At 44.3% G+C, this 21,683-nt stretch overlaps 2 protein-coding genes across 5 annotated transcripts in view; one reads left to right on the forward strand and one right to left on the reverse strand.

The window, feature by feature from the left end:
* Positions 1-660: 660 nt before the first annotated feature.
* HBP1 (HMG-box transcription factor 1) lies at positions 661-18,476 on the forward strand. Of its 4 annotated transcripts, none has more exons than XM_040544737.1 (11): positions 661-742; positions 4,314-4,506; positions 5,658-5,892; positions 7,104-7,236; positions 7,992-8,103; positions 8,225-8,337; positions 8,664-8,820; positions 9,378-9,522; positions 11,883-12,212; positions 15,545-15,686; positions 17,362-18,476. In XM_040544737.1, exons 1-11 carry the CDS (start codon positions 728-730, stop codon positions 17,377-17,379), a joined length of 1,593 nt encoding a protein of 530 aa, XP_040400671.1. In that variant the 5' UTR covers positions 661-727; the 3' UTR covers positions 17,380-18,476. The 4 variants fall into 4 exon arrangements, with proteins under 4 accessions (XP_040400671.1, XP_040400673.1, XP_040400670.1 ...); XM_040544739.1 differs by having other exon boundaries at positions 715-742; positions 4,318-4,506; XM_040544736.1 differs by lacking the exon at positions 661-742 and adding an exon at positions 3,593-4,053 and having other exon boundaries at positions 4,318-4,506.
* Positions 18,477-18,634: 158 nt separating this feature from the next.
* Positions 18,635-21,683, reverse strand: part of COG5 (component of oligomeric golgi complex 5) — a 185,740-nt gene continuing 182,691 nt past the window's right edge. The window contains exon 22 of the mRNA XM_040544709.1: positions 18,635-19,346. Within this exon, the coding sequence (XP_040400643.1) occupies positions 19,232-19,346 (115 nt within the window). The 3' untranslated portion in view covers positions 18,635-19,231. The remainder of the gene's footprint in view (positions 19,347-21,683) is intronic.

Consider the following 21,683-nt stretch of genomic DNA (forward strand, 5'->3'; position numbering starts at 1 on the left):
TGACGTCCTTTCTGCTGGGGCTGGGCCCCAGGAAGCCATTACTAGGCCATTTGCTGTGTAAACACGGGCATGTCTCCTCAGCCAGGCTGTGGCAGCAAGCCCAGTGGTGCTGTCACAGCAATCCGGGCTGTTAATTTTATTAATTTCACTGTAAATGCAGGAGAGATGTCAGGGGGCAGAGGAACAGGAGGGGCTGTGGAGCCGGGTGCCGGCCCTGCGCTGTGGTAACGCACTGGGAGCGCTGTCCCCGCGCCCCCGCCGCAGACAGGCCCTAAGGGGCTCGGCGGCCATCTCGGGGCCCGGCGCGGCGCGGGCGACCGGCGGCGCGGTACACGTGTCCCTCAGCCCCTTGTTTACTATCGGCCGGGCGCCGCGCGGGGCACCCTGGGGGCTGTCGTTCTTAACTCGCCCAACTTGGCAGGCGGCGGCCGCGGCGAAGACTACAGCTCCCAGAATGACCCGCAGCGAGGCGAGGATGGATTTAGCCAATCGCAGCGCTGCCTGCGCGTGATTGACGCGCGGCTTGGTGCAATCAGCTGTGCAGGATAGTCAAAACATGTCCGCCCTCCGGGCGGATTCCTGATGGGCAGGCCGCTCAGCCAATAGGAATCGGCGACAAGTTGAGCAACGTCGCCTCCAACCAATCAATGACCGAGTATAGTCAGCACGGGGCGGGACTCCGAAGGGGGGGACTCCGCGGGGGGGGGAAGCTGAGGGGAATTCGGTAATGGCGACGGGTCTGGTAAGTGCCTCCGAGTTCGGGGCTGCTGCTGCGGCCGGCCGGCGGGGCTCGGCGGGGGGCGGCTGGGGCCTGCCGGGCTGCGGGGGGGTGGCGGTGGCCGCGGGCCGCGCTGAGGAGCCTGTGGAGCCCTCTCCTCGGCAGCTGCGGGCGGGCGGCCCGCTGTTGTTTACCGCGCTCCGTCCCTCGGCCTCCCGGCGGCGCCGGGCCGGTTCCGCGGCGCCGGGCCGAGCCCCGCGGGACGCCTCCGCGGCGCCGGCTGCCCCTCGGGGTGCTCCAGCAGAGGCGCCAGGCTGAAAAAGCGCCCGGAGCCCCTTCCCCGGCCCCTTTTCCCCTTCCTCAGGGGCCGGCGGCTCGGCACGGGCTGTGGGAGGGGGGGCGCCTAGCCCCTCGGCGGGGGGGACGCGGCTGCGCGGGGGGAGGGGCGGCGGGGAGGGGGGAAGAAAAGTGGGAGAGGGGAGAAAAGGGGGGGGGGGAGCGGGGCCCCCCCCCCCGGGCGGGCCGGGCTGTTACGCAGTTGTGAATGAATGGGGCCTTCCGCGCATGCGCGGTGCCGGCGGGGAGTTTATAAACAAGGGCAGCGGCCAGGCGGGGTCACGTGGTGTGTGCGGGGGGGGGGTGCGGAGCGGCTTGGCTGGGCTCGGCAAAGTTCGGCTGGGCTCGGAAAGGCTCGGAGAGGTTCGGCTGGGCTCGGAAAGGCGCGGGCAAGGTTCGACTGGGCTCGGCTCGGTGGCGCTCGGCAAAGTTCGGAAGGGCTCGGAAAGGTTCGGCTGGGCTCGGCTCGGTGACGCTCGGCAGAGCTCGGCGGGGCTCGGCTCTCCTCACGAAGCCGTCCCGCCCAGCCCCCCCTGCTCCCCTCTTTAACGAAAACTAATTTACCCTTGGCCCTTGTAAAATGGAAGTAACTCCTCGTAGCCAATGGGCTCTTTGTTAATATTGCCTTATTTTCTTCTTAACATGAGAAAGTGACTTGTTTTACAGCGCGGGTCCCCGTTAATAAACCCGTTGGGCTCTGAGGAAAACTTTCTGCCAGCGATCGCAGCCCTGCGCAGCGCCCCCACCCCACCAAGCACATTTCACAACAGTCTCTGAACGTGAAGCTGAACCAAAAAAAGTCTGTGCGAGCTAATTCATGGCCGTCCCTTTGACGTTTCAAAACACCGAAAGGCCAAGGCCCAGGCAGGAAGCACACGCTGTTCAAAACAGGCTTTAATTGGGTAGAAAAAAAGAACAGTGCAGTTGGGCACTTTTTTTTTTTCCTTTTAATTCATTTGCTTGAGGTTTTTTGGCTCTTACATATGAGTGGCTTTGGTTTAGAAAAGTCCTCGCGACTTGGAAGCACAGTTAATTTGGAAGCACGATTAATTTCTCAAGTGGAGCAGGCAGCTTTCCTGTCACGCCCAGCGCGCTGTCCCTGTACCTTATCGCTGACCTTCGCTGTGTCGTGGTGCCAGCACAGGTATTTTCAAACCTGGCAGGCCCCAAGGAGAGGGTTATGTTCCCGAAACAAATCAGCTCGTTTGTTTTGGCAGGAGGAGGAGAAAGGAAGGGAGAAAAAATAGAAGGAAAACCAAGGCAGATGTTGGGGGCGGGGGGGAAGGACACGGACAAGCCAGAAAAACAAGGAGTGGCTTTGTAGAGCTGATTACTTGGAGATGATCGGCGAGGTCCTGGCCCGCGTTACTGAGGTCTGCTTTTTCTGTGCAGAAATGCCTTCCCACTCTGCTGGTATTCTGTATTTTTACCGGTGGATGATAGAAGAACAAACTGCATTAGAGATGCTGCTTAGAGGTGAAACACACAAACCATTGCTAGTTTATTAGAACACACTCTCATTTCTTTTACCTCCCTCCTCCACCTATTTCAAATCAGAATTGTACCATTGCGGCTTTACAGTAGTGGCATTTCAGTAGTATCAACCATCTGTTTCATGCTTGGAATGTAAGTTTATGTGAATTCTGGGCATATTTAAGAGAAGAGCAGAGGAGAAGGTTAAGATCCCTGATACTGTTGCTCACAAACTGTCCTTGACAGGTTGCCTTGTGTACCTTTGAAATTTCCCCAGCATCTCCATAACTGTGCTGGGCTGGCCCAGAGAAGGACCAGGTAGGTTGGGCAGGGCCAGGATGCCAGGCAGGGGTGACACCCAAACCGTGTCGTGTATGTGATAGGCTGCAAAATGAACAAAACAGATTCTTGGAACGAGCAAAACCAGAATATTGTTAGTGCTGTCTATACACACACACAATGCTTTACAACCGTTTATTAAAATAAAGTGGTTTTTATTAATTGTTATCTCAGGGCCTTTATGCATTACAGCAGGGGAACTTGGAGGATGGTAGGCTTACTGTTTCGCATGAAATGACCAGTTTTTAGTTGTTGCTAGCTGTTGTTTGTGTTTCTCTAATGGGCTGCATGAAAGTGTACATAGGGGTCATGGTAGGCCACTGAGCTTTTCTTTGTCACTAGGCTGCATTTTTTGCGATTTTGTGAGGGACCATTACTTTTCCAATGACACTTTGTTAAGGTGGAAAGTAATAGTGTTATGGTAGCTTTAACTCATCATCATCTGAAAAAAAACTCCACACCAGTATATAACCAAATTAATATAGACTGGATAACCTTGTTTTTCAGCATTTAGAGACAGTGGTAGTACGGAATAATCACAGTTCTGTGGCCGTTGAAGATAATTTAGTCTTCTTTTTGGTGTAAATGTTACAGCACTGAGATTTGGGGAAATGAAACTGCAGAAAAGCTTCTAGTGGCGGCTTTCTTTTGTTTCCTTTTGCAACCCACTTTGCGACGTTAGCAGTTAAACGTGTTTGAGGCTACAGCTAGAGCCGAAATTAGCGTGGGGCGTGAAGGGCTGTGAAAAGGCTGCTGCAGATACTCCAGCGGGGAGAAGTGGGGGCTGATGCTAAATGACAGAGGAGACCTGCTGGCAAAAGGCTGAGGGTGATGTCCTCTTTGCTCCGGTCTTCGCTTGCAAGGGCTGTGTCCCAGCTGCCCAGGTCCCGAGGTGCATCTTGGCTGTAGCAGAGCTTGAGCTCGAGCAGTTTGGGGCAGGCCTGCCGCCTGAGCCAGGCACACGGGGCCCCTGGGGCCGGCGGCTGGCTCGGAAGGAGCAGCCCCGGCATCAGCAGGGCGATCTCCGAGGGGCCGGAGGGCTGCCGGGAACTGGGGAAAGCGAACGTCACGCCTGGCTTGCAGCAGGAGGATGCAGGGAAACTGCCGGCTGGGCGGCCGGACCCTGGCCGGCAGGAAGGCGGGGGAGCAAAGCGTCCTGAAAACCACAAGCCCCCGCTTACAGGAGGGTGAGCGGGAAGAGCCAGCGTGGGCTAACCAAAGGGAAATCGCGTCTGGGTGCTTCTGTGGGGGGCTGAGTGGCTGGGTGTGCAGTGAGCGCTGTTTACGTGGGCTGTGGGAGGGTTGGGGAGGCTGGGACGCAGCAGTCACAGGCTGTGGCAAGGCAAGTTCCAGCCACACGCAAGCAAACAAGCTCCTTACAGCAGGAGCACTGCTGTAGCACTTTAATTTAGGTGTACCCAAGTATTTAACCTCTGTCTCTTTGAAGTCAGATACTTTGGAGCATCCTAACATGGTGTGGGAAGTGAAGACAAATCAGATGCCTAATGCAGTTCAGAAGCTGCTCTTGGTAGTGGACAAGAGAACTTCAGGGATGAATGACTCACTGGAGTTGCTGAAGTGTAATGAAAACCTGCCATCTTCTCCGGGATACGCGTCCTGTGATGAGCACATGGAACTCGGTAAATGACGTGGCTCTCGGAAGAAGCCAATTCTGAAGCTTTTTCTGGGTGCAGTTTTCCTATGGCGAGGTTACTGGGAGCCGACCGAATGAGGTTTCTGACTGATCTTTGACTTAGGTAGGGCAGGGAATGTGACAGCGAAGTGTGACGTCGGAAAGTTTACTATCACTTTTCCCTGTAACCTATTTCCAGCTCTGACACACTGGCTTGTTGACTTAAATGTGTTCTTTGAACTTCGAGCTGCAAGTTTCTGCTCCTAATTTCCAGAGGAGGTTTTTTTTTTTTTTTTTTTTTTTGGCACAAGAATAACAAACAGCTCAAGAGCTCCTCCTAAAGGGAAATTATGCTCCTTTAGATCAACTCCAAATAGAGATTCTGGGGTAGAGGAGCATTCAACTTCAGTTCTTACCTACTGGAGAAAAATAGTATGCACGTTAGAAAGGATTGATATGATCCATGAAATATTAACACATTTAATTGAAGTCATAAAGTAATTAAGAATAGTGATACTAAGTCACGTGACAGTGTGTGACAGACTTCTGTTATTAAGCTGAGTTCCCCTCTGTTATCCTGCATAGCATGGGAACTATGTAGATTAGCGATAGGAATTCACCCCTACCAGGCTGCATACCCAGCTTTCACCATTTCTGAGCTTTTAGATTCCAGTTGACTGGTGGAAGCCTGGGAAATCTCACCCTTTGCAGCCTCTAACGTTGATTATTTTTAGTGACATACCTGCAAGGACAGAGTAATTTAGTTGCCTTTTGCTGAAACTTTTAGTATTTTAGTGAAACGTGTTGCCACATGTGCAGAATTCTGACTAGTAATTCTAGTAGAATTCTAGTAAACTAGTCAGTCTAGTAAAAGGATTTATTTCCGTGTTACCAAAGCTATATTTTTATCTAGAGCTGCTTGATAATTTTCTTAGAATGATTGTTTGAATGTATAGGAGACCAGAGATAGGATTATTCCCGCGCATGTATTTCTGTAAGTGTTACGAACAGGGTTTGTAAAATGTTGGCAATTGTGAGATGAGAAAATACGATTATTTGCTTCCTTGAAGTTTGGTTTTGATCTTTATTTGCAAGGTTCAGTGTCAACTAGTGCTTACCAGTGGGTATAATTATGGCAATTTGTGCCTTTGTTTGCAGACGATCTTCCTGAGCTACAGGCTGTGCAGACAGATTCTACCCCACCTGCACTTTTCCAGCTTGGTGCCGATGTTTCACATCAGGAATGTTCAAGGCCTTTGTGGAACCAACATACCTCAAGCAGCGATTCAGAGAGCGCTTACTCGTGTGAGAATGGGGTGAACTGGTTGACAGAACTAGCAAATATAGCCACAAGTCCTCAGAGTCCTTTGATGCAGTGCTCTTTTTATAACAGGTACTGACGTTCGTTTCAAGTTTTAGCGCCAGGATTTGTAATACTAAATCTCCAGAAACGTTTCCTTCACTCTTCACGCCCTCTGCTCTCTGACTTTGAACTGCAGACCTGTTTTTTATCTTCCTGTGCAGTAACCTCATTCCTTTTACAGGTGATTGCACAGGACTAGTTTCAGAGCCTGTTGCAAAAATTTCTTAATTGCCAGCCATGAATGAGGTAGGACAGTATAAGGACGTTCCCTAACCACAGGAAGCTCAGAAATTATTGGCATTTACCTCATGCGAAGCAGCAGTTGAAAAATTAAGATGAATTTCTTGGGTTAATCTCTTAATATTTACTAGTACTAAGCAGTCAGTAATACCTACTAGTGCGCTGACTTCAGGTGCTTTTTAACGAGCTAATTGGAAATCTAATGCAATGTTATTATTTACTGTTAATGTTTCAGATGTGTAGTCTGCACCTTCTGTAAGGCTGCGGGAAGTGTTGTGGGATCTTAGAATTTTCCAGGCTTCACCTTTTGTCATACGGCTTTGCTCTTACGTTTATAATAAGAAAATGAGATGCAGTACTGTTAACAGTAATGCACTTGGGATTTATTCACTATGACAGAGCAGACGTCTTTGAGAATGGGGTATTCAATTCAAGATATTTGTTAAAACTTCAGCGTTGTGACAAGGAGGTGCTGCTGAGGAAGCAGTACTGTCATGGTGGTACTGTCATGTACTGGGTGGTACACAGAAGCTATGCAGCAATTATGCTAAACATCGCCTTTGCCTGAGGTTGCACCCTTTAGTCATCCCGTTTGAGTATTGTTGTGGGGGTGTTTATTTGGTGTTTGGCTCACGCAAACAGCAATATTTGTTAAAGTAAATTTGTTGTTCCTAACTCCATTAATGCTGTCTTTATGCTCTTCCCTAAGACTGCAGTGTAGATACAGCCATACACGTACACAGGGTCACATGCAGCGAATAGTCACCTGTGACTACGGGATGTCTGCTGCTTTTGAATGAAATAGTTTTCTGTACTTACCTGAATTACTGAGAGTTTTCTGTATATATTCAAAATCTGGCGGGATATTTTGTACGTACATTGAGTGTGGTTTAAAATTCCATATATGAAATATCACCACATAAAAGCAGTTTAGAGTAATGGTAGCTAAGTCTTGCATCGCCTTAATCTGAAATATTTTAAAATATATTTTTCTATTGTAGATCATCTCCTGTTCACATAATAGCTACAAGCAAAAGTTTACATTCCTATGCACGTCCTCCACCAGGATCCTCAAAGAATGATCCCAACTTCTCCAAGAACGATTTGGATGAAACACCAGTCAGACATGAAAGGGTGAGTTGTCATGAAACATATCTAAAATAAGTAAAGATGAATGAGAAATGAGTTAAGCTTTTTGAAAAGAGAAACTTGTTAAAAAAAGAGCTGTTAAGTTTAAGCTAGATTCTCTGTTAGTTTTCATTTTAGTAAACACTGTAGGCTTGTTGTACTACGTGATAGAGTGCATAGTTTTGTAGAGAAGACGTTCTGAGAAAGCTCTGCTTCTCTTGTTGTTCCTTCTATAGCAAGCTTCTCACAATCATGTTACCTTGTTTGCTATCTTGAGAAGCAAGGATGTGGAACCATATTCTTTTAGACAAAAATTGTCAGTCCTGTTTCTCCCTCCTGTGTATTAATTCGTGTCTGAAATTTGTCTGTTAATGACATTGTGTTTTTCCCAGCCATTTATCTAGAACAAACTTGCAGTTTTCCAGTAATCTCACCGCAGAATAACATGTGCTTTGAGTGTTTCTCTGGATGACTAAGGAATGATAGGTTGTAAACTGCTTGTACTTTAGCCTAAGATGATCCAGAGGGGCTCAGATGAGCTTCAGGGGATGAAAAATAAAAAGTTAGGACAGCACCTGTCAAGTACAGGACATGAGAATTCTGCATTCCTCGAGTCTTTGTCTTCGTGTTGCATTCCTATTTGTGTTAAAGGCAGAATTACGACACGGATGCAAATTAGACAATGTGCCTAAGTATGTATAGGACCAGCCCTGAAATCTCACACATTAATATATCGACACCATTTTTGCTTTTATTAATAGGCGAATAGTGAATCAGAATCTGGCATTTTCTGCATGTCGTCACTTTCAGATGATGATGATCTAGGATGGTGCCATTCTTGGCCCTCAACTGTTTGGCACTGTTTTCTAAAAGGTAAATAACATGCGTTACTGAAAAAGCATTTGTTTTTTTCCTTTGTTTTGTTTTGTAATACCATCTTTTTTTACATGCCATTAATCTATTTTTTTTTCTTTTCCTTGAAAAAATGTATTAGGCTCTCGTTTGTGCTTTCATAAAGGCCGCAATAAAGAATGGCAGGACGTTGAAGATTTTGCAAGATCTGAAAGCTGTGGAAAAGAGGAAGATGTCTCAGCAAGTGCCTACAAGGTAGCTGTAGTGCATTTCAATAGCTGTAGCACAATACTTACCTTGCAATGTTATCTCTACACCTTTAATTACTATCTCTGGAAGAGTTTTATACCGAGCTTGTCTAGTGCTGATGACTGTACTGTTTGATTATCGTGCTGTGAAGCAGTTGAACTGAATTCATTTAGGTATGTTTCGAATGTTTTATCGTTTTATTAATTTCAGTGAGAACACCTAGAATGTTGATATTTTGTAATACACCCTAAGATGATAAGTACACGCTTGCTGTATACAAAGGTGTGTGTTTTTTCTGGGGGAAAAATTCTGACCTCTATGCATGTTTACAGGGCTATGGTTCTGATGGTTTGAAGTTGATTTCTCATGAAGAAAGTATTTCCTTTGGTGAGTCAGTGCTGAAGCTGACTTTTGATCCTGGCACAGTGGAAGATGGTTTGCTTACAGTAGAATGCAGACTTGATCACCCTTTTTATGTTAAAAACAAAGGTATGCAATCCTACAAGTACACTTGGTTTTGTATTAAAATATTCTTAGAAAGTAGTTGCAGATTTTACTACTGCCCCGTGTTGCTCGAGAAATCAATAAAAGCAATGTTGTAGAATCAATTTACTATCTTTAGAAGGAAAACCAGAATTGGAACAAACTAAAACTACAGAAATACTGTACATCTCTTCAGGCAAGATTTGGTCAAGTATACAAGTGGAGTGCAGGAAAACGGATAAACTGGGGGGAGAAAGGAAAGATGCAAAAAAAGGGAGGCTTTTCTCTCCAACTAAGCATTGAATTTCTGATGATAAAAGTTCCCAGCCTTTGATTGTTTTTTGTTTTTTGTTTTTGCTAGAGTGAGATTTTACTTGAGATAAACATAAACTATTTGCAGTAAGAATTCCCTGAGTAAGTGTTTCTGATTTTTCTTTTGGGTGAAAGAAACTACATCAGCACACTTTTATGAAATGGTGTCATTTAGGCATATAGGATTGCTCCGGTTAAGAACTAGAGAGATTGTCTGGCCGTCTGTCTAATTTAACTCTTTACCACTTCAGGTTGGTCATCTTTTTATCCAAGCTTGACTGTGGTACAGCATGGCATTCCATGCTGTGAAATGCATCTTGGAGATCTGTGTCTACCTCCTGGACACCCTGATGCCATTAACTTTGATGATTCAGGTGTTTTTGATACATTTAAAAGGTAATTTTTGAATAAAGTGGCCTCAGCGGTTTTTGTATTTAATGAGTAGGCACCTTAAGTCTACAAGAATTTGAAGTATAACGTAGAGCAAAGAGAGAATACTTTTGGTTATAGAAGATAAATGAGAGGGGGAAAATGAAGTCCGAACGATCAGGAAAGCTGCGTAGTTTTGTGCTGTGCTAAACTGCAAAGTAATTTCTTGGGGTAAAATAACTTTGCAGACCCTGCTTCTGATAGTTTAAGACAGACTAGATAAAACAGCAAAGAATATATGATTTGGACAAATCCTATAGGTGAAGTGGGTCAGGTTTCAAAAACCTGGTAGTTTTTCCATACTAGTTTGTGTTTGCCAGCTATTAGTGCGTGCTTCAGCTGCATACCTGAAATTGCCTGAGTAGTTTCTTAGTAACTAACGCATGTATGGCTTTAGAATACAGTGCTTTTGTAATTTGTTCTTTTCTTTGTAGATTCTGCTATTTGTGGTTCTTTCCTAATAGAGCAATTACATCTAACTTGAAAGTTTGAGTGAGGTTTGCCTTGATTTGAGCAAGGGATTTGCCCAGATGACTTTCAGAAGTCCAGTCCAACAGAATAATTCTAAGATCCTAAGAAAGGAAATAGGAGTACTCGTAAAGATTTTTCCAGACTATTTTGAGCTTTCTGAGTTTAGTAGAACCCATCTTTTCCTACGATGTTAGCTTCTTGTTAGCATCTGATTTTAGTCCAGTTGCTTTTTGTTATTTTTTACAAGAGAAAGGATTTAAAATGTTGTTTGCAGTTCAAGTTCTATGAGCTCTTGAAAGTTTTCAGTGGGGAATAACAGTGGGTTCAAATTGTTTGTCTTCACTCATTTGCTGCCTAGGCTTTTTCTTCTTACTAACTCCTGTTCTGAACTTTCCATGTGGGGAGCCGATAGAATCATGTTTATGTCTTACTGAAGGCATTGGACTTGTGGCTCCTTACTCACCCTGCAGCCCAGCTGAATGCTGTCTGGACACTTCAAATTCCTTATCTCTGTTTTTTTTGGGCAGAAGAGAGTAAGTCTCTGAGAAAGGAGCATGCAGCAGCAGCAGCTGCGGTTAACAGGACAGAAGTAAATAACAAAATCCTGTTGCTGCGTTAGGAGGAGATTGGGAAAGCTGCTGGACTGTTTGGAGAACAGGGCGGTCCTTTCTCATTATCTTGTAAACTGGCCTGCAGGGTTGTCAGCGTTATCCCTTCTTTGTTGCTTTTTCCTTCTCCAGGAGATTTTGGAGACAGTCTTTCAGTCTCCACCCTTGCTTTTGGTTCCATCCCACAGAAAGGGCCTGCCTGCACGGATGGGTCTGGGCTGTAACTTGCAGCATTTCCCTGCTAGCAGTTCTGGTCTGTGCTTGGAAATGAACAATTTATGGCAAAATATTTAACTATAGCCTCATTCAGCAGTGCGTGAGAGGAGCCTTAGAGTTACACTCACTCTGTGGTGGTAATGTAGTGTCTTAAAGCTATGGGCGAGCAGCACCATTATAGGTGTGTTTTCCCATAAAGCATGCTAAAGACTTCAGCCTGTGTTTGCCAGAATAATCTGCTCACACCCGGTGCTTCCTGAGGTGATAACAAACAGTCTGTGCATCTCCTGTAGTGGCTGGAGTTTTCTCTAGTTTTTGGTCAACAGAAGAATAACACAGTTTGTAATATTTGCAGGTCTAAATGGTATGGAAACAACTCGTTAAGCTGTTGAAATACTTGAAATACGGAGGGATTCTCACATTTTTGTCACTAGAGGGCAGACATTTGTCAGCTTTTAATTCAATAGTATGCAGTGTCATGGGCTTTTAAACATACTAATCTTAGTGGAAGGTTTGTCTGTAAAACAATTCAAATTGAACAGTCTAGAGCAGTTACTTGTACAAGAGTGTGTATTATATTGCTTATTTTAATATAATTGTTTCATATTTGTTACTAACATTTACACACAAGTGAACTCAACACGCATTCTCCCCAGAGCAGTTGTCACTTTCGGTACCTATCGTGCACTGACCAGACTTGGGCTGCAGTCAGGACAGTTGCAGAAAGAAAAGAACTTACTTCAAAAGGTTGTGAAATCTGAAGACAGTGTGCAACTACTTGTTAGCCAGTTGGGGAGTTGGTAGTACCCAGCAGATCTTGCAGAACAGCAGTCCAGTGTCACTTGGAAGAAGTGTTAGTTCATCTGCCAGACTCTACTTCTTCACTCACCTCTGCATCAAGCACAAACTCAAAGCACAAATTCACCCAAAAGATCCCAGACTACTAGATAGTACAGCTGAAGAACGAACAGCTGCCTAGGGCTTGTACCTGTAAAATACCGGATCATTTCATAATATGTCTTTTTCTTCTAGTTATGATTTTACACCAATGGATTCCTCTGCAGTTTATGTGCTCAGCAGCATGGCTCGCCAGCGTCGCGCTTCTCTGTCTTGCGGAGGATCAAACAATCAAGATGCTGAGAGATCAGAGTGCAGTACTAAAAACTGTGTGTCTACTGCATCAGCACATCTTTCCTCCAGTTCTTTGTACAGCAAAGCTGGCAAAAGCCACAGCTCAGGGACTGCAAGTACTGTGAGTGCCACTTCTCCAAACAAGTGCAAAAGACCGATGAATGCCTTCATGCTTTTTGCCAAAAAATACAGAGTTGAATATACTCAGATGTATCCAGGGAAAGACAACAGGTAATGGTATAAAAGCGGGGTTTTGTTGTTACTGGTGAGCTAGCACAATCAGACCTTAATCCTGACAGCACATTGGTAAATCTTCCGTGCCCTAAAAGCACTGAACCATCTGCTGAAACTTGCAGGAAGTCGTACGTCTTTGTGTTTGGGGGAAGGCTCTTGGTTTGCTCTTTCATTTTCACAAAGATGCTTGTTATATAGATATTTAATCTGAGTGGTTTGTGCTAGTTGTGCATGTGTAAATGTAAACTAAAATACTTGAATGTGCACCCATTTTAAAATCAGACTTTTAAAAATGTATATAATGTGGAAAATGTTACCATAAACATTTCATTTCATATAAAAATCCTAGTGCTGAATCTGGCAAAAGTTACAAGCTGGTAGGGCTTTGAGAGGGCTTTGGGTATTTCATCCTGTTCTGGTGGGGAGGCTGTAAGTGCTGCTGAGAAATAAAATCCTGCCGTACGAAGAACCCTTCCCTAAATTCCAGCCGGTCTTGTGTGTCCTGGCTGCGATGTTCTGCAGTGTTTATCGTACCTTCAGTGAAGCAGATCTGTTGTCCTCAAATTCATTGCAACTGTAAGCGAGAAATCAGATCGAAAGACAGCCAGGAAAGTTGATGATTACTTAATTAAAAATGCTGATTTTAAATGGGCGCAGTGAACTGGAGCCGCAGCTGGATGGATGTGGAAATAGTTTGAATATTTCAGTGAGAACATTTAAGTTTATGAAGGAGAGTGGTGAGAGTTACAAGTAAGCTTCAGAGTACACTGCTCCCTTTTTCCCTCGAAAGCACTTTCTTGGTATCTATAAAAGACAAAATAAATCATTAAGAGTTTGCTAATTGATTTTATAGGCATTCAGCTATTGTTGCTTACGTGTTGCTGAGGCATGCGTTAGTTGGGCTGTTTGGAGGCAGCTGTCATGCTCTTGAAATGCACGTGTGTGTGGTTTTCAGATTACTGAGTAGATCTTAGAGTTGGTTTTATGTAGTACCCACTTCCATACACTGTAATTCTTACATTTATTACAGCATTTTATGTTGTTTATGGATATGAGAAAGGACAAAACTCGAACTGTTCAGAGTTAAACTGTCTGTTCAGAGATAAAGTGGCTCGAGAGCGTCAGGAAGATAGTGAGCTGCGGGCATTCAAAATCCATTCACATCATGCTATCGCCCGTAAGGGCCGTACTTCAGGGGCTTCAGCTGCTGTTAGGCTATTCCACATATTCTAGTTTCTTCTCCAGATACTCTTACTGTAGCCATAGTTGGACCTAATTGTGTGTTCAGAAATACTTGAGTAATTTGAGGCAGTGCACATCCTAAAGATGAAGCAAATCCCCTAAACTGTGTTTTAACAGCCTTTGTTAATGCTGAACATAATTACTGAGTGAACTTGAGGCGTTCTCTGATTCTGTTTTACAATTTCTTGTGAGTTAACTGCAATACGAGGGCTTGCATCCTCCATGGTAAGTGCATTGCTAAAATGTTGTTAGGCTCCTTCCCAGCCTTGTAAGAGGAAAAAGGCAGTGTACAGAGTGTGTTGAGGTGCAAGTAGGGTCAGTTCTTTCTTGTTTCTGGTCAGGAGAAATAGGTCTCAGTTATGTCAGGAAATGTCTCTGTATGCATCTTTCTTCAGTCTCAGCAGTTCACTCATAGAAACATTTCCTTGGAGAAATGAAGCTTTTTGTTTCCACGTTAGATTCTGTAAGCTTTTTAAAATACACAGATCTGTACTCCCTTTTAGTGCCTCGGTGCAGCTTGGCTCTGGAGGTACTATTTTATTGTTCATTTGAAATACAAAGATTTCAGATGTTGCACATTTATTTGGAAATACAAAGCCTTCTTCAGCCAGCCTTCTCGCTTTGGGTCACGGTGTTCTTTCCTGGGAGTGTGAGCGGCCCACTACAAAACGCTGACAAAATCAGATGCCGGTGCTGTTGATGTGCCTCCGGATACTGCCAAAACATGAAAACCTGCTAATTAAACTGAGTGTGTTTCCTTCTAATGGCAGACCAAGGATACCAGTTCTTTCTTCGAATAGAAAAGCCGAAATTCCGCTGCCGAAGAGACAGGCTGTGCACATGGACTTGTTGTCGAGGGGGTGTGGTTGCTGCTGGAGGGGTTTGCTCTGAGGAGTCACCAGAGCATTTGACAGCCCGGGCTTAGCGGCAGCCCCGGTGGCGTCCTCACCGTGCTCCCTTAGGGCTCTGGGCTCATAAAAGCCTGACCGGTACGACGCAGTATTTCGGGATTAAAACGCGTTTTCTTGCGGGTGTGGTGCAGAACAGCCTTCTTCAGACTTCCCATATGTGAAATGCTACAGAAGTGGCTGGTGACACTGCTGGATTCTGTTAGAAGGCTGTGGATAGCTTCACTGCCAGCAAGGAAATTGAGATAGGAAAAAGCAGATTGCTTTTGGTTGTATACCCCTTTTTCTTAAAAGTGGTCGTGCAGCCTTCATTATTGTAAGCTGAAGCCAAAGCATACCTGCCCGGTAGCTTCATAATTCTTTCTAAAGCAGCTATGGTTTATAGAGGCCTTCCTTCAGCCAGAGGATGGCATTCACATTTTAATAGAATATTGATCCAACATTTGGGAGCGCAGTTAAGCAATATGGTGTGATAATGTGGGGAAATACTGTCCAAAGGCCGTCAAGTTTATAAGGAGGAGGAAAAAATTCATTCAGCGTTTGGAAGTTAACGATGGGTGTGTTAGAACAAACGGTTCTTTGGTTCTTTCTGCGTAGGAACGTTAGCATGGGAACTTACCAGTATGTTCTGCCCACTCGTGTTCTCCCCAGCACGGATTAAAAGGGGAGAAAGCTACACAGATCTATTAAATAGACCCGGGGATTTGCAGTTAATCAAATCTTTGTTTGGCTGAGGTCATGTTCACATCATTGCCCTAATTATTAGAGAACATATTTTCAGCAAAGCTGCCAGATAATCGTATAACATGAAAGTAGAGCAAAGCAAATGTGAACTACCATTTGGTGGTGGTTCGCATCAAGCTGATTTTTTAACATTCCTATTTTGCTGGCTTGTGCGAGTTGCTGTGTACTCAAATATACGCCCTTTGAAATCCTAGAAAATGCATTGACCCATGCTCAGCTAACACACAAGTCTCAGCTGTTTAACTGAAAAAAAAAAGTAGGAGAAGATGATCGGAAACATGGTTGTTGAAAAAAATGTTTATTTCTTCTGTTTTTTTGTGTTTTTTTTTTTACACTTCACTTTTGCTTTTTAAAAGGGTTGAGATAAAAAGAAAGGAAAATGAGGGTATTTCTACTATCCTGTCCTGACCACAATCTGAAACGTTTCTCTTGCAGAGCCATAAGTGTGATACTTGGTGACAGGTGGAAGAAAATGAAAAATGAAGAAAGACGGATGTACACACTAGAAGCCAAGGCCTTGGCGGAAGAACAGAAACGTTTAAATCCTGATTGTTGGAAACGAAAACGAACAAATTCTGTATGTTCTCTCAAGCTGTTTTTTTCATTATGCAGTTACATCTGTTCATATGGTAGCGACAGAGTTTTCTGCTTGTTCAAGATACATTCTGCTGTCTCCTCCTTTTCTTGGTAGACCAAACCTTCATTTTTATTCCCACGTTGTGTAACCTGCTCTGGGGCACTTGGCAGGAGACAGAGGAGACGGTCTGTCTCTGGGATCTTGTGAGAGTTCTCTGAATTCTCTTGGCCTGAAAGCGAGCATCCTTGTGAAATACAGGGGAAGGGCGTGACCTCTTGGTTGAAGTAACTAAGTTTGAGGTTGTATGTAAAACAGATCTGTCAATTTCTCCAAAACCACTAAAACTTCTATGTAGTCCTTCTCTGTTGTGATTCAGTCATATCACATTCTCCTTTTTCTTCAGTAAAAGCTTTTTCTTTACCACTTTTTTTAAACCCTTAGTTTATATCAGCATGTACAAAATTATTGAGAGAAAAAATCTTTTATTTTTTCTTTAATCACTTTCATTGGTTATGCTTTAATTGTAAAATACAGTAGATGATTCTTGTGTAGGGAAGTAAGTTTTTTTCCACGTGTAAGAAGACCATCAATTTAAGAGTTTGCAGCAGTGTTGTTAGTAGGTGGTGGATGCATTAAGTAAGATGAGGGCTTTCAGGCTAACCTGCAGGTTCGAACAGGCAAGTAGGTTGGAAGGAAAGGTCCTGTGAGGCACACCGAATGCCATTCAGCAGCCATTTTATACCTTTTATAGCATATTTTTGGAATCTATGGCATTTTACGGAAGTATCACGTGTGTTGTGGGCTTGACAGGTCCAAGATTTGATCCTCAAATTACCACCTTTATTTTCACATGAAAATGAGATTATTTTCTCAAGACCACGTGCAAGTGCTGCTCTAAGACTGAATAACAAATGCTCCAACACCAAGTTGCTTCTTCACTGCTGTACATAATTTGTGCTGAGCTTTCCGTCCCTTGTTGCAGAAGGTTTCACCGAATCCCAGCTGCTAGGAGCAAGCTGTTTTTCTGTTCAGTGTATCATTCCAGATGTTGCACTGCATCTTATTTTCATCTACAGTGACAGCCCTGTTAGCTTTCATGTGGTTTTAGTTAGAATAACTATTTATTAAGACTGTTTTTACACTTGTGGAGTCTTGGGCATTGGCCTGTGAGCTCAAGTTTTCTTCACACTTGCACCTCTGGGCTTCAGGGAACGCGGTGGGCGTGCTGGTGTATAATTGAGAGGAATGTTTGGGTTGGCCTCAGTGAGAAGAATGTGTTCCTTACCCACTATCGTAGGATTTTCCCTGTTGTCGCAGGGCCTTCGGGCCGAGATAATAGGATCTGTGGAACCTATTACCTTGGTGTTCCAACAGCAACAGCAGGAAGTAAGTTGTTTAATTGTTTCTTGTGAACTAAGCATTTCATTCACAGCTTGGTTCCTTTTCCAAATAATGATAGTTGACTCCACGCTGCAGCAATGAAGTCTGCTTGGTCTTCTGATGACCAGGGGATAAAATCATCTGGTCTGGCCTTTTGTTCTCTTCTGAGTAACTGACCAATGATTATAAGTTCTTGTGGCTCTCAAAATAAGTGTTTGCTACCTTTAAGATAATGGCTATTTCCCTTTGATTGGTAATTGCTAACTTGTTTTTCTCTTCTCTTCTCTGTTCTCAGGGCTCACAACAGCATTAAGCCAGAACTTTGCTGTTAACTCTGTATTTACAAAATGGCTGTTGCTTGATGGCAAGAAGACGCAAGATCAAGGTCTTACTATTTGTTGTGAATTTGTGTGACCATAAAATATTGGCACCATCAAGTCAGAAATGAGGTAGTATGAGTGCAGATTTGCTTTTTACAATAGAACATTAAGTAAGCTAAAACTATCAACATTTTAAACCAAATTGCCTTATTTTTCTTCCAAACTTCGTATATGTATCAGGTAATATAGGCTTGAAAATGGATATCCTGTGGTGCTAAAGTACTTTAGAAAGAGGCGAAGGAGATGTGTATAAATGTTTATTTTTAAAAGAAAATGTACAAAAAGGGGAATTTTAAAATACGTAACAGCTGTTTATATACATTGATTCTTATTGCTGATTCCTATGTATTGCACAACCATATTATTAATTACGATTCTCGGATCTGGGAGTTTCTGAAATGGCAAAACGTAGCGTCAGCCTGTCGCCTTCCCAGTCCGCCCAGATGCCAACACGTTACCGGGACGTGGTAAATGGAGAGCGTAGTGTGATGTAGCACGGGAGCCGCTTCTTGGGTTGCCATGTATAAACTTTGAGTCCACAAGTGAGATGTTTTTGCACCCGCTGGCAATAGCAGGAGCTGTTCTTTCCAATGGAAGCAATGGCCCAGACCAGGATGAAACGAACGAATAGCATTATCTCAAGAAAAATGGTGCTGTCGATATTGTCACCATCATAGTTTTAACTTTGTGTTTTGTCTTTGCCACATATTCTCCAATATTTTATTTTGCCATAAGACATCTTTGTGGTGGGGGCAAACTTTGCACTTAACTATACGTGCAACACTTGCACTTTACTTTTTTTTCCTCCAACTGTCTAAAATTAGAGCAGCTGCAGTAGGATTACAAGTGCTTCTGCTGTGAACTTTTACAATCATGGCTTTTCATGTACTAAACAGCTGTGTTTCTCTTTTTTTTTTTTTTAAATCACAACTGTAAATTTCAGTTTATGACACGTCTACAAGATGTTGCCCCTAAGATTTTTGCACACTATATTCTTGTATATTGTTTCAAATAAATTCATTTAAAATTCGGTGTTGTGTATTTTGTAAAATGAAGACTAGTTGTTAAGTCAGCCCTACACAGATAAGCAAATTCTGCGTGAAAGTCTTCACGAGGACCCATCCTAAGTATATTTTGATGCTTTGCTGTTAGGAAGCTGCTGAAGAATTTTAAATACCGAATTCACGATTGGGTAGTCAATGTCCTTTATTACAGTTTGAGCCAGAAGAGAGTTGAAATCAATGTAAGTTATTCTGAAGTGACAGCAGTGCACTAGCAAATCATTTTATGTTAGTTGTAAGTATTTTTCTTTGTGTTAAAATTAGTAATTTTTAGATAGAAACTGATGATTCTAGCATTTCAAAAGCACAATTTTCTGAATAAGGCTAAAATGTATCCAACTCCTTAAAACTATGCTTATAGGAAAAGAGCTACTTCCTTATTTGACATATTCAGCAATTATACTGTAATATTTGAGTATGTTCTAATTTTAAACCTTTCTAAATTCAAAAGGAATGCTGGAGTATGATTCATTTTTATTAGATGTAGATGTATAGCACATAAAAATGGTACAGTTTCATAACATTTGTGTATAAATAAGTTCCTATAATGAGAAGGTAAAGCAAGAAGATAGAAGTTTCACAGATGAAATAGGTAAACACGTCTCATCGTAAAGCTTGTGATATTTGGAAGTAATTTACATTAACCCCAAGTATCCCTGTGGCACCAAAGACTCATGACTGCATTACTGTCCAACCTCTTACTTTGAGAGTTGTCCAGATACAGTCACTGCAGGGTTGACATTGCTTTCTGCAGCAGCTGAACCATGATGGGATAGACGGGGGCAAACTCCTTGCCTTCTCGCGTTCTTACTGATTGAACGTATGCTTCCAGGGCACCTCTAAAAAGAAAAACCGGCAAAGTAGTTAAAGCAATAAAATCGTGTCGTATAAGTTCAAGATCTGAAATTAAAAACTTTTTTCCCCTACTAAAGAATGTTGCATGTCTGTGTGGAAGGTAGCAGTGAAGAAAGCCTTTACAGAGCTCTACAGAATTGTTTCATGATCCTTCTCTCCTTTCTTGCATGTTTTGAGGAGTGAACAAGTTAACATTTAAATAATCAGCAGCAGCATGTTGCAGATGGCTTGAAATGACAGCTCTGACGCACAGACTCAAGCACATTGCTGTACTGGTAACCTTTAGAAATGAAAAGAATAGACTCCAGCTGCTGCAGACGCTAAGAGTACAACTCAGAAAATGAAAACTGGGACGCTGGTGAACAACTGAAATGCCTTTAGGTGATTTCCTGGCTAACTCTTTTGAACTACTGTCCTTTGGGAAATACTGGTCTAAATCGGAGACAAATTGCATGGGTGAGGTTGTGTAGCTTTGCGGTGTTTTTCTTACACGTTATTGTAGGATGTCACACATAAAAGTGGTGTGCAAGTTACACAAATACAGAAATTTCACAGCTAAAAGGGGCAGCAGTGAGCATGTACGGGTCTGTAAATAGTTTAACCTGCTTTACAAGTACATGGCCACCTTTTAACCAACAGCTCCAGTAAATAGTATTGTTGAATTACACTGTATCTGTAAAGGAAAGACTTTGTAAAGCCCAGTGTCAGCTTTTGACTTAATAGTTCATGACATAGGCCAAATTGGTTTTGCCATCTATGAATGTGGTGGCTAATTTAGTTGATTTTTTTTTTTCCCTTATCCTTTTTTTCTTCCATTTCTTCTTACGCAACAGTGAACTTGGGGAGATTGCTTCTAGCACTTGCCCATATTATGGTCCATGGTGCTATTTACAGCAAGATTGTGACACTTAGGAAAAACATAACAGACTTTCAAGTGGGGACTCTGACAACTCCTGGGGCACGCCTAGCCCACTTCTGTTTGGTAATGGCTCGTACAGAGCTCGTACAGTATCCCAGCGCAGACCTTTCTGGGTCTTGGGTTTGTCATCTGTGTGCTGGAGGTGCAGGACACGCCAGCAAGGCTGCTCTGCCCGTGATGGGGCACTGGGTTTGGGTAACGCAGCTGGAATGTGCCCAGGCCACCAGGGGCAGGCGGCTGCTTGTCGGGCACAGCGGGGTCAGGTGAACAGGGCTGAGGGAGGTGGCACCGAGAGAACTGCAGCGGTGTGCCTCTGAGTAAGCGTCAGCGGCTGTAACGTTGCAGGCAGGGCCAAGGAGGCCACGGCTCCATCTTGCCACTGCTGCTCCACCAGACAAGCCCGCAGTGAGATCACGCAGAATTGCCAAAATTGTTAAGGGGAACCTAAGGGAACATCATTGCAAACCCGTGCACACCTGTGGCAAGTGAAGTTGATGGGAAGCAAGCAGGCCCTCAATTAGGTAAGGCTAAGGAAAGCAGACGTTCAAAAACTGACTTGGCCCCTTCCTCTCACCATAGGGGTCAGGGGTAAGGTGGGTGATGTGGGACAAGAGAGTCCCATGTCCCTGTACGAGCCTACTGCAATGGCAAGTTACATGAGCTCAGCAAACAGAGAAGTTGGTAGGACGGGGGGGGGGGGGGGGGCATAACACACTTCGTTGCCTCTGAGTGACAGCATCACTAACGCAGCAAGGCCTCTGAACTGCCTGAGCGAAAATTAAAAATCACCCACGTCAGAGCTTTGCTGGAAATCTTCAGCAAAGTTGAGTCAGCAAGTGGGCTACGTTCCTGAGGCCAAGAGCCTGTACGCAGTCTGGGGGAGAGATGAGTCCGAGCTTTGGGTTCTGAGTAGCCGGTGGGCACGACGAGGGCCCGGCCCTGCGGGCTGATCCCGGGGTGCCCCCACGTCAGCGCCACGCAGAGACTTGGGACCCGCACAGCCACAGGGTGCATGCAATTCACAAATGCACACATCTGCAGCCAAACTGCCTAGCCTGTCACACTATGGGAGTCTGACACACAGGGAGAGCCAAGCGTTCAAATGCGTGTGCAAGGAACCTGGGGCCTGGCCTATCTGCTGCTGAGCACAGGCTGGAAAGGCAGCAGTAGGGCACGAGGCGCTGCCCCCACCCGCCGCAGCCCCGTCAGACGGAGCCGATGGGCTGCAGGTCCCCTGTGCTGAAGCCCAGGGCTCATGGTCCAAGACCAAGGTGAAGGAACAGGAGGATGGATGGGACTACCGGAGAGAGTCGAGAGGTTTCAGAAGGCTGCAGTGACTGAGTGAAGAAACAGGCCCTGCTGCTGGCCTGGATGCACTTGAGAGCTCTTCACCTGTACTAAC

Source organism: Cygnus olor, chromosome 1 (genome assembly GCF_009769625.2).
Source record: "Cygnus olor isolate bCygOlo1 chromosome 1, bCygOlo1.pri.v2, whole genome shotgun sequence".
Classification (NCBI taxonomy): domain Eukaryota; kingdom Metazoa; phylum Chordata; class Aves; order Anseriformes; family Anatidae; genus Cygnus; species Cygnus olor.

Excerpts from the sequence above, each read along its gene's own strand:
- HBP1 (XM_040544736.1), top strand. The coding sequence starts at position 3,957 with ATGCAGGGAAACTGCCGGCTGGGCGGCCGGACCCTGGCCGGCAGGAAG. Across the intron at positions 4,507-5,657 it reads TGATGAGCACATGGAACTCG|ACGATCTTCCTGAGCTACAG; the intron begins GTAAATGACGTG and ends CTTTGTTTGCAG. Across the intron at positions 8,338-8,663 it reads TCTCAGCAAGTGCCTACAAG|GGCTATGGTTCTGATGGTTT; the intron begins GTAGCTGTAGTG and ends GCATGTTTACAG.